This window comes from Hyperolius riggenbachi, chromosome 8 (genome assembly GCF_040937935.1).
Source record: "Hyperolius riggenbachi isolate aHypRig1 chromosome 8, aHypRig1.pri, whole genome shotgun sequence".
Taxonomy (NCBI): Eukaryota; Metazoa; Chordata; class Amphibia; order Anura; family Hyperoliidae; genus Hyperolius; species Hyperolius riggenbachi.
Genome location: NC_090653.1, coordinates 84266408 through 84279965, shown reverse-complemented (window position 1 = coordinate 84279965; position 13558 = coordinate 84266408). Strand labels below are relative to the sequence as shown.

General features: G+C 47.9%; 1 protein-coding gene across 1 annotated transcript in view; it reads left to right on the top strand.

The window, feature by feature from the left end:
- LOC137528993 (cytochrome P450 2G1-like) overlaps positions 1 to 4846 on the top strand; it is a 76200-nt gene extending 71354 nt beyond the window's left edge. Inside the window, exon 10 of the mRNA XM_068250842.1 lies at positions 4563 to 4846. Coding sequence (XP_068106943.1) covers positions 4563 to 4756 — 194 coding nt within the window. The 3' untranslated portion in view covers positions 4757 to 4846. The remainder of the gene's footprint in view (positions 1 to 4562) is intronic.
- Positions 4847 to 13558: the final 8712 nt, after the last annotated feature.

The following is a 13558-nucleotide window of genomic DNA, read 5'->3' as shown; positions in this document are numbered from 1 at the left end:
ACTGAGGCCTTTGTCGACTCTGGCTCGGCCGCCAATTTTATTGACTAGGATTTTGCTACAAAGTTGGGGATTCCCATGGTCCCTTTAAATCACAAGGTGTTAGTTACTGCGGTGGATGACTCTCCTCTACAGAGTAAATACCCTCTGTCTCAGACTCCAGAGTTAGGGGTCACCATAGGGGTTCTACATAGAGAGAGTCTGCAATTTTTTGTGTTACGAATGGCAACCTCCACCATTATCCTTGGTCTGACATGGTTACGACTTCACGCCCCTCAGATTGATTGGGCTTCTGGTCAGCTAACGAGCTGGTCTACCCACTGCTCTCATCATTGTTTGGCAAAGGTAACCATGGGTAGCACCAGCATTCAGGTGGAAGGATTGCCAGAGCAGTATAAAGACTTTGCTGATGTCTTTTGTCCTAAATCAGCAGACAGACTGCCCCCACACCGTCCCTTTGATTGTCCGATTGAGTTAAGATCTGGATGTATGCCCCCTAGAGGTCATCTTTATAACTTGTCTGGGCCGTAGAAGTTGGCAATGCAGGAGTACATCAAAGAAAATTTAGCCAAGGGTTTCATCTGCCCCTCTCGGTCGCCTGCGGGCGCTGGGTTCTTTTTTGTAAAAAAAAAAAGATGGAGGCCTCCGTCCCTGCATAGACTATCGAGGGTTGAATAAGATCACTGTGAAAAATCGTTACCCATTGCCTTTGATTGACGATTTATTTTCCCAGATCACTAATGCTAAAACTTTCTCGAAGTTTGATTTAAGGGGTGCATACAACCTAGTGCGCATCAGGGACGGTGACGAGTGGAAGACGGCCTTTAATACACCCGATGGGCATTACGAGTACCTAGTGATGCCCTTCGGGTTGTGCAACGCCCCGGCCGTCTTCCAAGAACTGATTAACGAAGTTTTCAGACCAATTTTGGGTAAATTTGCATTAGTATATCTTGATGATATACTAGTCTTTTCAGCCACATTGGCCGAGCATCGGAAACATGTTAAATACGTACTGAAGAGACTAAGACACAATCAATAATATGCCAAACTGGAAAAGTGTATTTTTGAGGTGACCTCTGTAGCATTCCTGGGGTATGTAATATCGACCTCGGGCCTCTCTATGGACCCTGGAAAAGTCTCGGCGGTACTGGAGTGGCCACAGCCTGTAGGTCTGAAGGCCCTCCAGAGGTTCCTGGGATTTGCAAATTACTACAGGAGATTTATTAAGGGGTACTCTACGGTGGTTGCGCCCCTCACTAGTCTCACTAAGAAAGGGGCTGATACTCACCACTGGTCCGAGGAAGCTCTCTCGGCTTTTAGTACCCTAAAGAAACTGTTCTGTTCTGCCCCTATCCTGAGACGTGTCGACGTCACCTTCCCGTTTATAGTAGAGGTTGATGCCTCTGAGGTGGGGGTGGGGGCTGTGCTGTCTCAGCGTTCTGGGTTGCAGAGTAAGCTTCACCCTTGCGCTTACTTCTCCCGTAGGTTTTCCCCAGCAGAGAGAAACTACGATATAGGCAACCGTGAACTCCTGGCCATCAAGTTAGCCTTTAAGGCGTGGCGACATTGGTTAGAGGCTGCAGAACATGTCATCACAGTCTACACAGATCATAAAAACTTGGAGTACATAGAAAATGCTAAGAGACTCAGTCCTCGACAGGCCCGGTGGTCACTGTTCTTTTCCAGATTCTCCTTTATAATTACGTATACTCCTGGTAGCAAGAATGTCAAGGCTGATGCCCTGTCCAGGTGTTTTGAGCCCGAGACGGCACAGCCCTCGGCCCCCGAGACTATTCTGCCTCGTAGGGAGATTTTGGCAGCCACACAGACCTGGAAGGATTGGGCTGCCACTCTGGCCCCATTTCAGCAGGATGTCCCAGAGGGAAAGCCCGAGGGAGTGTTATTTGTGCCCCTGCCCTTACGTTTACAACTTTTACAGCTGTTTCACTCCCATAAGAATGCTGGTCATCCCGGGGCCAGCAGAACACAGGATCTCCTTGCCAGGTGTGCATGGTGGCCATCTATGGCCACAGATTGTAAGGAGTTTGTGAGGGAGTGTGCGGTCTGCGCTAGGAGCAAACCATCCCGTCAGGCTCCAGTGGGGACCTTACAGCCATTGCCGGTTCCAAATGAACCGTGGACCCATATGTCCATGGATTTTGTAGGTGAACTACCCAGGTCTGAAGGCATGACTGTCATCTGGGTGGTAGTAGACAGATTCAGTAAGATGGCCCATTTTATCCCTCTGAAGGGACTCCCCTCATCCCAGGAGCTGGCTAATCTCTTTATCCAGCACATTTTCCGGCTGCATGGCATTCCGGAGAATGTAGTGTCAGATAGGGGAGTCCAATTCATTTCTAAGTTCTGGAGGGCATTTTGTCATCTTATGGGCATGGATCTGTCATTTTCATCTGACTACCACCCACAGACAAATGGCCAGACCAAGAGGGTCAACCAGTCCATGGAGCAGTTTCTCAGGTGCTATGTGGCTGATGCACAAACTGACTGGGTAAAATTTCTACCTTTTGCGGAGTTTGCGCACAACAACCTGAAAAGTTCCTCCTCTGGGTTTTCCCCTTTTCAGGATGTGTCAGGAAGGTCTCCTAAGTTTGCTCCTTTGCCTGTGGTGTCGACTCCTTTTCCAGCATTAGAGGATTGTCAGGTGGCACTGAAACAAATTTGGGCGCTGGTGAAAACAAATTTGGGAAAGGCTTTCAAGTCTCAGAAAAAGCAGGCTGACAAGAGACGTTCTGCTGAATGGGACTTTTCACCAGGAGATTTGGTCTGGGTGTCTACGCGACATCTGGCACTGAAACAACTGTCACCCAAATTAGGGCCTAGGTTTATTCTGCCGTTTCCAGTCACCAAGAGAATTAATGCTGTCACTTACACTGTTGATCTTCCTACCAGTATGCGTGGTGTAAGATCATTCCATGTGTCATTGCTCAAGCCGGCAGTACAGGTGGATTCCACTCCCCCCCCCCCCCTCCCGTATTGATTGATGATCAACCTGAGTATGAGGTTGAGAAGATTCTGGACTCCCGGCTGGTGCAAAATTCTGTGCAGTATTTGGTACACTGGAAAGGTTATGGTGTGGAGGATAGAACTTGGGTACCAGAATGCCGCATGTACGCAGAGGAAGTAAGGAAAGAGTTCCATGATTTACATCCAGGGAAGCCGGGTGGCAACTGTCCAGAGTCCACTCCTCAGGAGGGGGGGTACTGTGAAGGATAGCGGAATAGCCGCCGCATGCTCTGTCGGCGCGGCGGCTGTTTCCGCATCTTCCCCGGCAGTTTACGAGCGGCGACATGTCTCTGAGTTCATTCAGCCTTCCTGTGCACACAGGCTGAGGAATACGCGCGCGCGGAGAGGCAGAAGCTTTATGGGAAGCAGAGACGGATCAGCTGACTCCCTTGGTCAGCTGATCCGAGGAAGGTAGCGGATTGGCTGGCAGGGACTGGGCGGCGCTGATTAGCGCCGCACTATATAACCACTTGTCCCTCAGTCTCTCGTGGTCTGCCATTGCAAATGCTTAACGTGTTAGCACACAGACCTCAGTCAGATCCCACAGTGTGTTAGAACCAGGACGGACCTAGGAAAGCACACTGAGCTAGATTTCTCGCATGTCTTGTATGTTATGCTTTAGACTAGTTCCAGGGTGTTGTGACTACGGACCTCACACCCAAGCTTAGGAAACTGTCTTATATGCTATGGTATGCTTTAGACTAGTTCCGGGGTGTTGTGATTACGGACCTGACACCCAAGCTTAGGAAACTGTCTCAATGCTTTGTTATGTGTTAAACTAGTTCCGGGGTGTTGTGATCAAGGAGCTCACACCCAAGACTAGGAATCTACAGTATATCTGTATTGCGTATGCTAGTTCCAGGGTGCTGTTACTACAAGACTAGGAATCTATATCTGTATTGCGTATGCTAGTTCCAGGGTGCTGTTACTACAAACGTCACACCCAGGACTAGCACAGTATACCTGTACTACCTAAGCCCACCACTAGGGTGTAGAGAGCCAGTATCTCGCATCCACCAGGGCAAGTTGTTCTATTAGCAGCAGGGCTTCCTGCAACCAAGCTTAGGCCCCTCTCCTAGGAAGCCTTTTGCAGTGATTCACCCTCAGCCTGGGGTGAATCTTCTCTACGTCCTGATCTCCAGTTTCACTGGTGATTCTCGCTCAAAGTGTTACGATTATATTATACACTCATATCTCAGGTGTCCAGAGGTTAGTCATACCTGGATTATTGGTGATACTGCAGATCATCCATAATCTGGTGTATATCTGTATTACTGGTGATTCTGCAGATTGCCAATAATCAGATTCTCTCTGCGTGTTGACACCGATCGTTACACATGCTAAGCAGAAGCACACAGAGCAGATGTTTTGCTCCTCCATGATCTCTTCTATAGGTGGTAAGTTGAAACTAAGCATCTCTAGCAGGGAATTTATTTAAAATGACTGTGTATGTAAAGGGCTGATGCCAGCGAGCTTAAGCTTATAGGTGAGCAGAATGCAATGTAATTATGTAATTAATGAAATGTTATTTTCTGCAGGTAAACGAGTGTGTCTTGGGGAAGGTCTGGCCCGTATGGAGCTGTTTATTTTCTTATCAACCATCCTACAGAACTTCACACTGACCTCTAAGACTAAGCTGACAGACCAAGACCTCACGCCTAGAATGACGGGATTTGCCAATATCCCCAGATCTTATGAGATGTCCTTCATTCCCCGAACTGCGTCACTGTAGCACGTTACCTGCTCTGCCAGATGCCTAATTTATCTCTTCAGCAAAATATATACTACATTGTCACTGGGAATAAAAAGTACTTAAAGTGTACCTGAAGTGACATGTGACATGATGAGATTAACATGTGTATGTACTGTCTCAAACGTATTAATATCTAGGCTGTGTTTTTTTTTTTTCCCTTTTTTGTCAGGAAGAGTTAAAATTCAGGCATGCATGTAACATTTTCTTGTCAGACTCTTGTCAGATTATAGTGTAACCCTCACTGATAAGGAATTAGGCTACGTTTCCACTAGCGCGGTGTGATTCCGTTGCAGAAAATGCGTAAATGAATTTGCATTCGGATGCAAATTCGTACACGTTTGTATGCGAATCTTAGAGAGACTCTGTAACAACAAAAACCTCCCCTGGGGGGTACTCACCTCGGGTGGGGGAAGCCTCCGGATCCTAATGAGGCTTCCCACGCCGTCCTCTGTCCCACGGGGGTCTCGCTGCAGCCCTCCGAACAGCCGGCGACAGAGCCGACTGTAGCTTCAATATTTACCTTTGCTGGCTCCAGCAGGGGCGCTGTGGCGGCTTTCGGCACGGAAATAGACGGAAATACCCGATCTCCGTCGGGTCCGCTCTACTGCGCAGGCGCCGGAAACTTGCACCTGCGCAGTAGAGCAGACCCGACGGCGATCGGGTATTTCCGCCTACTTCGGAGCCGACAGCCGTCAGAGCGCCTGCGCAGGAGCCAGGAAGGTAAATATTACGTCACCGCTGCACGGAGGGCTGCAGCGAGACCCCTGACGGATGGAGGACTGCGTGGGAAGCCTCATTAGGATCCGGAGGCTTCCCTCACCCGAGGTGAGTACCCCCCAGGGGACGTTTTGTCGTTACAGTTCCTCTTTAAAGCGAAAATGCATGCGTTTTCGCATTTTTTTTATAAATATGCGATTTTGAAATCTACCTTGTAAATGTTTACACATAAAAAAAAAACATGGGATGTATAAAAAGGTCATTTTTAGGAGTAGGAGGATAGATATATTTGTTTATCTCATAGGTTTATTTTAACCTCATGTTCATTTTAAAGGTATTTGTGACCAAAATCAACCATTCAATTATATTTTTGATTAAATCTCTGTTAATCCCCATATATTGCATTTTGTAGTAAATGGATTTACGCTTTTCTCTGGTCAGCCATCTTTCATTTCAGTTCTTGTTTTAGCTATACAGTATATGTCATTTTCATTTAAACATTTCTATTGAAATGCTGTACAGCAAAGGGCATCACATCCATTGCTGTACAGAATTTCAATGTCAGAAATCATTTGAAATAACACTCTCAAAACCCATCTCCACAAATAAATACTTATTGATACTTCTCTTCTGATCCTTTACCTAGGGCTATTGCCTTTCTGTAACCACAGCAATCCACAACCAGATCTAATAATTCTCTGCATTTCAGCAAACCTTATGATGGTCTGATATGACCGAAACAAAGATAAGAAAACCTTGCCTATTTCGTGGCAGGCAGTTTTTCAGGTTTACTTAAAGGAACCCTGAGGTGTGTATTAAAAAAGAAAACCCAGACTTACCTGGGCTTCCTCCAGCACACCGTAGCCCGAAAGGTTCCCGGGATCCTCCTGGCCCCCTCCGGTGTCCCGCTGGTGGCTCCGGCAATGCGCTGACTTCGGGTGAAGTCGTGCGTGCTTGCCCCGGCTGCGAAGCCGGCACGTCATCATGACGGCCGCCGTAAGAGCCCTGCGCATGCATGGTTCTCTAAAGACTGAACCACACATGTGCAGGGCTCTTACAGCGGCCCTCGTGATGACGCAAGGTCTACCCAGTGGGGGGAGCACACACGACTTCACCCAAAGTTGGCAAGCCTCAGGTAAGTACGTTTTTCTTTTTTAATACACAGCTCGGGGTCCCTTTAAGGTACACGTGGAACTTCATCACTCATAGGCCTCAATTCACTAAGGGCTGTCCAGTAAATCAAAACTATTTGGGAAAGTAGCGCATTCAGTATTTCTATTTTTTTTTTATTCATTAAGGCTGGTTTCACATTGCAAATTGGCGGTAGCATTGCGGTGCGGAACGTCCACCGCATCCCACTGACAAAAACAGGCCTTCAGGGAACACCGCATTATTACACAGCATTCCCTGTCTGGCCACCAGCCAAACAGGAAGTGATGCGCGCTTGCAGTCACTTCCTGCTTCTAGTATGCGGTATTGTAAAGATACGCTTCCGTGCATGTGCACCGGGATGTTGCAATGCCAACATTTAAAAAAAACTTTGCGTCGTCAAAAACGAACATGACTTCTTGGCAGACGCAGATCACCGTGGGTCCCGCACGGTAACGTAGTTCTGCTCTAGCGTTAGATTGGGCACTTCTGGCGCAGCGTACCACAACGTGGGAATTATAAACTTCCCCATAGGGTTTCATTAGGCTGCCTGATATTCGGGTTCGGGTACCTGATATTCGGGTTCGGGTAGTGTCATCCAGCTCGCCTGCCACCCCCCACCACCAGGGGGCGCTGGTCCTCCCGAGAGCCAGCATGCCCCACGCACTACCGCCGCCCCCCATCGGGGGGCGCCGGGTGTCTCAGGAGGACTGGCGCCCTCCGGTGGCTGGCGGCGGTAGCGCGGGGAGGTCAGGCCGGCTCCCAGGAGGACCGGCGCCCCCCGGTGGCGGGCGGCGGTAGCGCGGAGTAGCCCGGCACCCGGGAGCCCCGGTGGCGGGATGCGGTAGCGCGGGGTCAGGCTGGCTCTCGGAAGGACCGGCGCCCCTCGGTGGCGGGTGGCGGTAACGCGGGCGGTCATGCCAGCTCCCGGCAGGACCGGCGCCCCCCGGCGGCGGGCGTCAGTAGCGCGGGGGGTCAGGCTCTAGCGTATGACCCAAGGTTAACGCAGAAAATCTCAAATTTCTCGCATGTTTTTTTTTTTTGCTTTAAAATGTCTTTTGGGACCTCCTGATGCTACTGGGGCAAAAAAAAAATATATGGGATTTTGGGGACCCCCAATGGTGATAGCGTGAACCGTATATGGCTCTTTCGAAAAACAGCAAACGCCCTAAAAATCAATCTAATTTTTGTGAGTTTAAGTGCTCTGGTAAATTCGTGGTCTGATTAGTTTAAGTTTCAATTTCGCAACAAATCACAAAAACGATGACATCGACGCAACGATTCTCGAGGATTTCTCAAGTTTTTGGCCTGTTATTAAAAGAAAAAGGTGTGATTTATTTATTCTAACATGGAGTTTTCAAGAGCTCTCGAAGACAAGCATTTTGACACCTGACTCACTCATTTGCCGCAAAGAGCTTTTGCGCAGTTGGCGAAGTTAGCCGCAAAAAGTTGCGATATTCAAAATGGTTTTGAGTTTTGATGACCGATAACTAAGAGACAATTCAACACAAACACTTCAAATTTTGCAGAAACATAAAAATCAGTTAAACAAACTGTCATGCCAAATTTTGTGACCGTTTGATAGAAGGAGACTGAGCAGGACACTTTCTAGTGTGCCCCTTTTTTAGCTGTATGTGATACATTGCACGTTCCTTCAACTGAGTTTCAAAAACGACAAATCACAGATATGTAAAATGTTGCACACACATTTAAAGTACCATACTGAGCTCTCATACCAAGTGTTGTCTTCATATGCTATATATTTATTGTGCAGGATCCTTTTAAAGTCATCAATTTTTGCCCCCAACACAAATTTGAACTCAATGCCATTTTTTTTTCTCAGAAACGATGTACTGCAGAAGGTTGATGTTGTTAACTGTTGTTCATCCTTTGATAAAGTACAATTGTGGCAGAAATTAGAACTCTATCTAAAAAGGTGTCTGAACAAATACGTTAAAGAGGAGCTGTTAGGTATAAGGTCTCAGAGAAAATAAACACATATATCAGTAGCTAAAGATTGGCTGTACTTACATTACATATGCATTTCACTGTCCACGTTTGGATTTCACAGAATTTTTATATAGTATATGCAGAGAATGATGCTCCTGACAGCCCATGGCAGGTTCCATGTTTGTGAAGCCAAATGTGTCGTCATGTCCTGCCTGCTTCTGATCACAGAGGAGCTAGTACAGAATAACACAGTGTGCAGTGAATATTAATGAGCCATGTGGCTAGGAACAATAGCGGACTCCTGCAGAGTAATCTTCCCGGAGATTTATCTGTGCTGTGGCTGGACTGCGTTAGAAGCTGCTGAAACTTGGTCCCGTCTTCTCCTTAGTAGTGTTGTCCGGATCATGAACGATTCGGATCTTTGATCCGAATCTTTTTTATGAGTCGATCATCCGAATCATCAAAATGAACGATTCGGATCGCAAAAGGGGCGGGGCCAGGAGCGACACGCCCCCTCTCAGCGGGCAGCGGGGTCCTGGAAGCAGGGATCGCTCTGTTGGAAGGGAGGCAGCCTTGCAGGGAGACAGGTAGATGAGAGAGAGGGGACATGGGTGCCACTGCCAGATATGTGTAGAGCACACATACTGGCTGCAATGTGCTGCCCATTATAGGCTGTCTATTCCGTAGTGCTGCACAGTGATCACATGGGAAGCTTTTGGCTCAGCACAGCTCAGTAACTTTGCAGACAGTGTGATTGAAAGGCAATATAATCCTCCTGCACTCGGCACTAAACAGCTGCACTTATCTTCTGGGAATGCTTTCTTTCACTGTGCGACCTTTTCTTTCAAAGTGTACAGATGAACATATAGGTGAAATATATGTAAAGCATATGACTTCAGCATGTGGGTATTGTGTGCAAACATTTCTGCTCTCTGCTCGTCCCTCCTCCCTTCTCTGTCCACTCCCTGCCCTCTGTCCATCTTCTCCCCTTCTCTGTGTGTCCACCCCCCTTCCCTTCTCTTGTCCACAGACCTGTCCTGCTGTTCATTTCACCCCCCAATGCTTCCGGTAGTAAAATGATCCGAGATTCGGATCAAAGATCCGGATCTCTTCAATGATCCGATTCGAATCATCCGGATCATTGAAAAGATCCGAACTTCCCATCTCTACTCCTTAGCAGCCGAGGGGAGGGCCCCAGAATGCTTTGCAGTATGGAATGCGGCTTGCGTCCTCCTTAGGAGCTTAGATGTGCTGATAAGCACACATTAAATGTAAGAGAGATCTTTATCTTTAGTAATGTCTTTTTGGCTTCTGTCTAAACTGTTTAACACAGGAGAATAGAGGTTTAAATTAGCTTCTGCAGCCTGACAGTTACTCTTTAATACTTTGACACAAGAATGTACCTTTTTAAAAACGCTTTATGTTTGAGACACAATAGCTCCAAGACAATTCAACAGAGATGCTTGAAAATTGGCACAAACATAAAATACAAAATAAACTGATGTCCTCAATTTTTTAACATTATGATTAAAGGGGACCGTGCAGGAATTTTTAAAAAGGGGGAAATAATTTCACACTACAGTGCATAAAGTGTCGTTTTTTTATTTGGCCAGCAGGGGGCGAGTGAACAATTTGATCATCACAGACATAATGTACACCCTGTATGCACCACTGCATGTGGAAACAGTAAATTCGGGCGCCTGAGGCTAGTGGACAAATCGGGCGCCGCCATTCACTCCTATAATAAATATCGTTTAATGGGCGCCCGATAGGAAAAAAGGGCGCCGGAGAAAAATAACGTTTTAAAAGCGGCGCCCGGACACTTAATGTTTTATTACTGTTTCTCATGATTACACATTATTTAATGATTTATACATTTTTAAATTTTATTTTTAAACGAAAAACAGTACAATATTTTATTTCAAACATTACTTTTAAACGAAAAACAGTACATTTTTTTAACATTATTTTTAAACGAAAAAACCAACAGGGGGGTCTTAGGTTTAGGCACCAACAGGGGGTCTGAGGTTTAGGCACCAACAGGGGGGTCTTAGGTTTAGGCACCAACAGGGGGGTCTTAGGTTTAGGCACTAACAGGGGGGTCTTAGGTTTAGGCACCAACAGGGGGGTCTTAGGTTTAGGCACTAACAGGGGGGTCTAGGGGTTAGGGGTAGGTACAGGGAGGGTTACTTAGGCACCAACAGGGGGGGTCTTAGGTTTAGGCATCAACAGGGGGGTCTAGGGGTTAGGGGTAGGTACAGGGAGGGTTACTTAGTAATTTTTTTTTTTAACGTTATTATACGTTTCACTATTTAAACGAAAGATTAACGTTTTTACAATTGCCGATTTAATGCACATTATTTAATGATTTATAACTTTAAAAAACATTAATTTTAAACGAAAAACAGTACAATATTTTTTTAAACGTTATCCATGCTTATCGTTAAAAACCCGGCGCCCTTTTTTCCCAGCGCCCCTTTTTAACGTACGCACTGCATGTAACTCAGGCTCCAACATAGGGGCTCCCACAATCCAACACAGATACTTCACATTTTGCAGAAACATAAACATCAGTTACACAAAGTGTCATGCCAAATTTTGTGCCAGTTTGATTGGAAAGGGACTGGACAGGACACTTTCTAGTGTGCCCTTATTTTGCTTTATGTGATTCCATCAATTGAGTTTCAAAATCAAAAACGATAAATCATAGATATGTAAAATTTTGCACAAACATTTCAGTTACCATGGTGAGCTCTCATACCATGTTTTGTCTTCATATGCTATATATTTACTATGCAGGGCCATTTTAAACTGATCGATTTTTGCGCCTGACACAAATTTGACCTCAATGAATGGCATTTTTTTTCTCAGTTTCTCAGGTTCTCCCACTATAGCCAGGCATAGGTGCTCCCACTATCTCCAGGCATAGGGGCTCCCACTATAGCCAGGCATAGGTGCTCCCACTATCTCCAGGCATAGGGGCTCCCACTATCGCCAGGCATAGGTGCTCCCACTATCTCCAGGCATAGGGGCTCCCACTATAGCCAAGCATAGGTGCTCCCACTATCGCCAGGTATAGGTGCTCCCACTATAGCCAGGCATAGGTGCTCCCACTATCTCCAGGCATAGGGGCTCCCACTATAGCCAGGCATAGGTGCTCCCACTATCTCCAGGCATAGGGGCTCCCACTATAGCCAGGCATAGGTGCTCCCACTATCTCCAGGCATAGGGGCTCCCACTATCGCCAGGCATAGGTGCTCCCACTATCTCCAGGCATAGGGGCTCCCACTATAGCCAAGCATAGGTGCTCCCACTATAGCCAAGCATAGGTGCTCCCACTATAGCCAGGTATAGGTGCTTCCAGTATAGCCAGGTATAGGTGCTTCCAGTAAAGCCAGGCATAGGGGCTCCCACTATAGCCAGGTATAAGGGCTCCTACTATAGCCAGGCATAGGTGCTCCCACTATAGCCAGGCATAGGGGTTCCCACTATAGCCAGGCATAGGGGTTCCCACTATAGCCAGGCATAGGGGCTCCCACTATAGCCAAGCATAGGTGCTCCCACTATCTCCAGGTATAGGGGCTCCCAATATAGCCAAGCATAGGTGCTCCCACTATCGCCATGCATAGGTGCTCCCACTATCGCCATGCATAGGTGCTCCCACTGTCGCCATGCATAGGGGCTCCCACTATAGCCAGGCATAGAGCTCCCACTATAGCCAGGTATAGGTGCTTCCAGTATAGCCAGGTATAAGGGCTCCCACTATAGCCAGGTATAAGGGCTCCTACTATAGCCAGGCATAAGGGCTCCCACTATAGCCAGGCATAGGTGCTACCACTATAGCCAGGCATAGGTGCTCCCACTATCTCCAGGCATAGGGGCTCCCACTATCGCCAGGCATAGAGCGCCCACTATCGCCATGCATAGGGGCTCCCACTATCTCCAGGCATAGGGGCTCCCACTATCGCCAGGCATAGAGCTCCCACTATCGCCATGCATAGGTGCTCCCACTATCTCCAGGCATAGGGGCTCCCAATATAGCCAAGCATAGGTGCTCCCACTATCGCCATGCATAGGTGCTCCCACTATCGCCATGCATAGGGGCTCCCACTATAGCCAGGCATAGAGCGTCCACTATAGCCAGGTATAGGTGCTTCCAGTATAGCCAGGTATAAGGGCTCCCACTATAGCCAGGTATAAGGGCTCCTACTATAGCCAGGCATAGGGGCTCCCACTATAGCCAGGCATAGGGGCTCCCACTATCGCCAGGCATAGGGGCTCCCACTATAGCCAGGCATAGGGGCTCCCACTATAGAAAGGCATAGGGGCTCCCACTATCGCCAGGTATAGGGGCTCCCACTATAGCCAGGCATAGGTGCTCCCACTATAGCCAGGCATAGGGGCTCCCACTATAGCCAGGCATACATGCTCCCCATATAGCCAGGCATAGGGGCTCCCACTATCGCCAGGCATAGGGGCTCCGACTATAGCCAGGCATAGGGGCTCCCACTATAGCCAGTAATAGGGGCTCCCACTATAGCAGGGTATAAGGGCTCCAATTATAGCCAGGCATAGGGGCTCCCAATATCAACAAGCATAGGGGCTCCGAGTATCGCCAGGCATAGGGGCTCCCACTATAGCCAGGCATAGGTGCTTCCAGTTTAGCCAGGCATAGGGGCTCCCACTATAGCCAGGCATAGGGACTCCCACTATAGCCAGGCATAAGGTCTCCCACTATAGCGAGGCATAGGTTCTCCCAGTTTAGCCAGGCATAGGGGCTCCCACTATAGCCAGGCATAAAGGCTCCCACTATAGCGAGGCATAGGTGCTCCCAGTATAGCCAGGCATTGGGGCTCCCACTATAGCCAGTAATAGGGGCTCCCACTATAGCAAGGTATAAGGGCTCCAATTATAGCCAGGCATAAGGGCTCCCGCTGTAGCCAGGCATAGGTGCTCCCACTATAG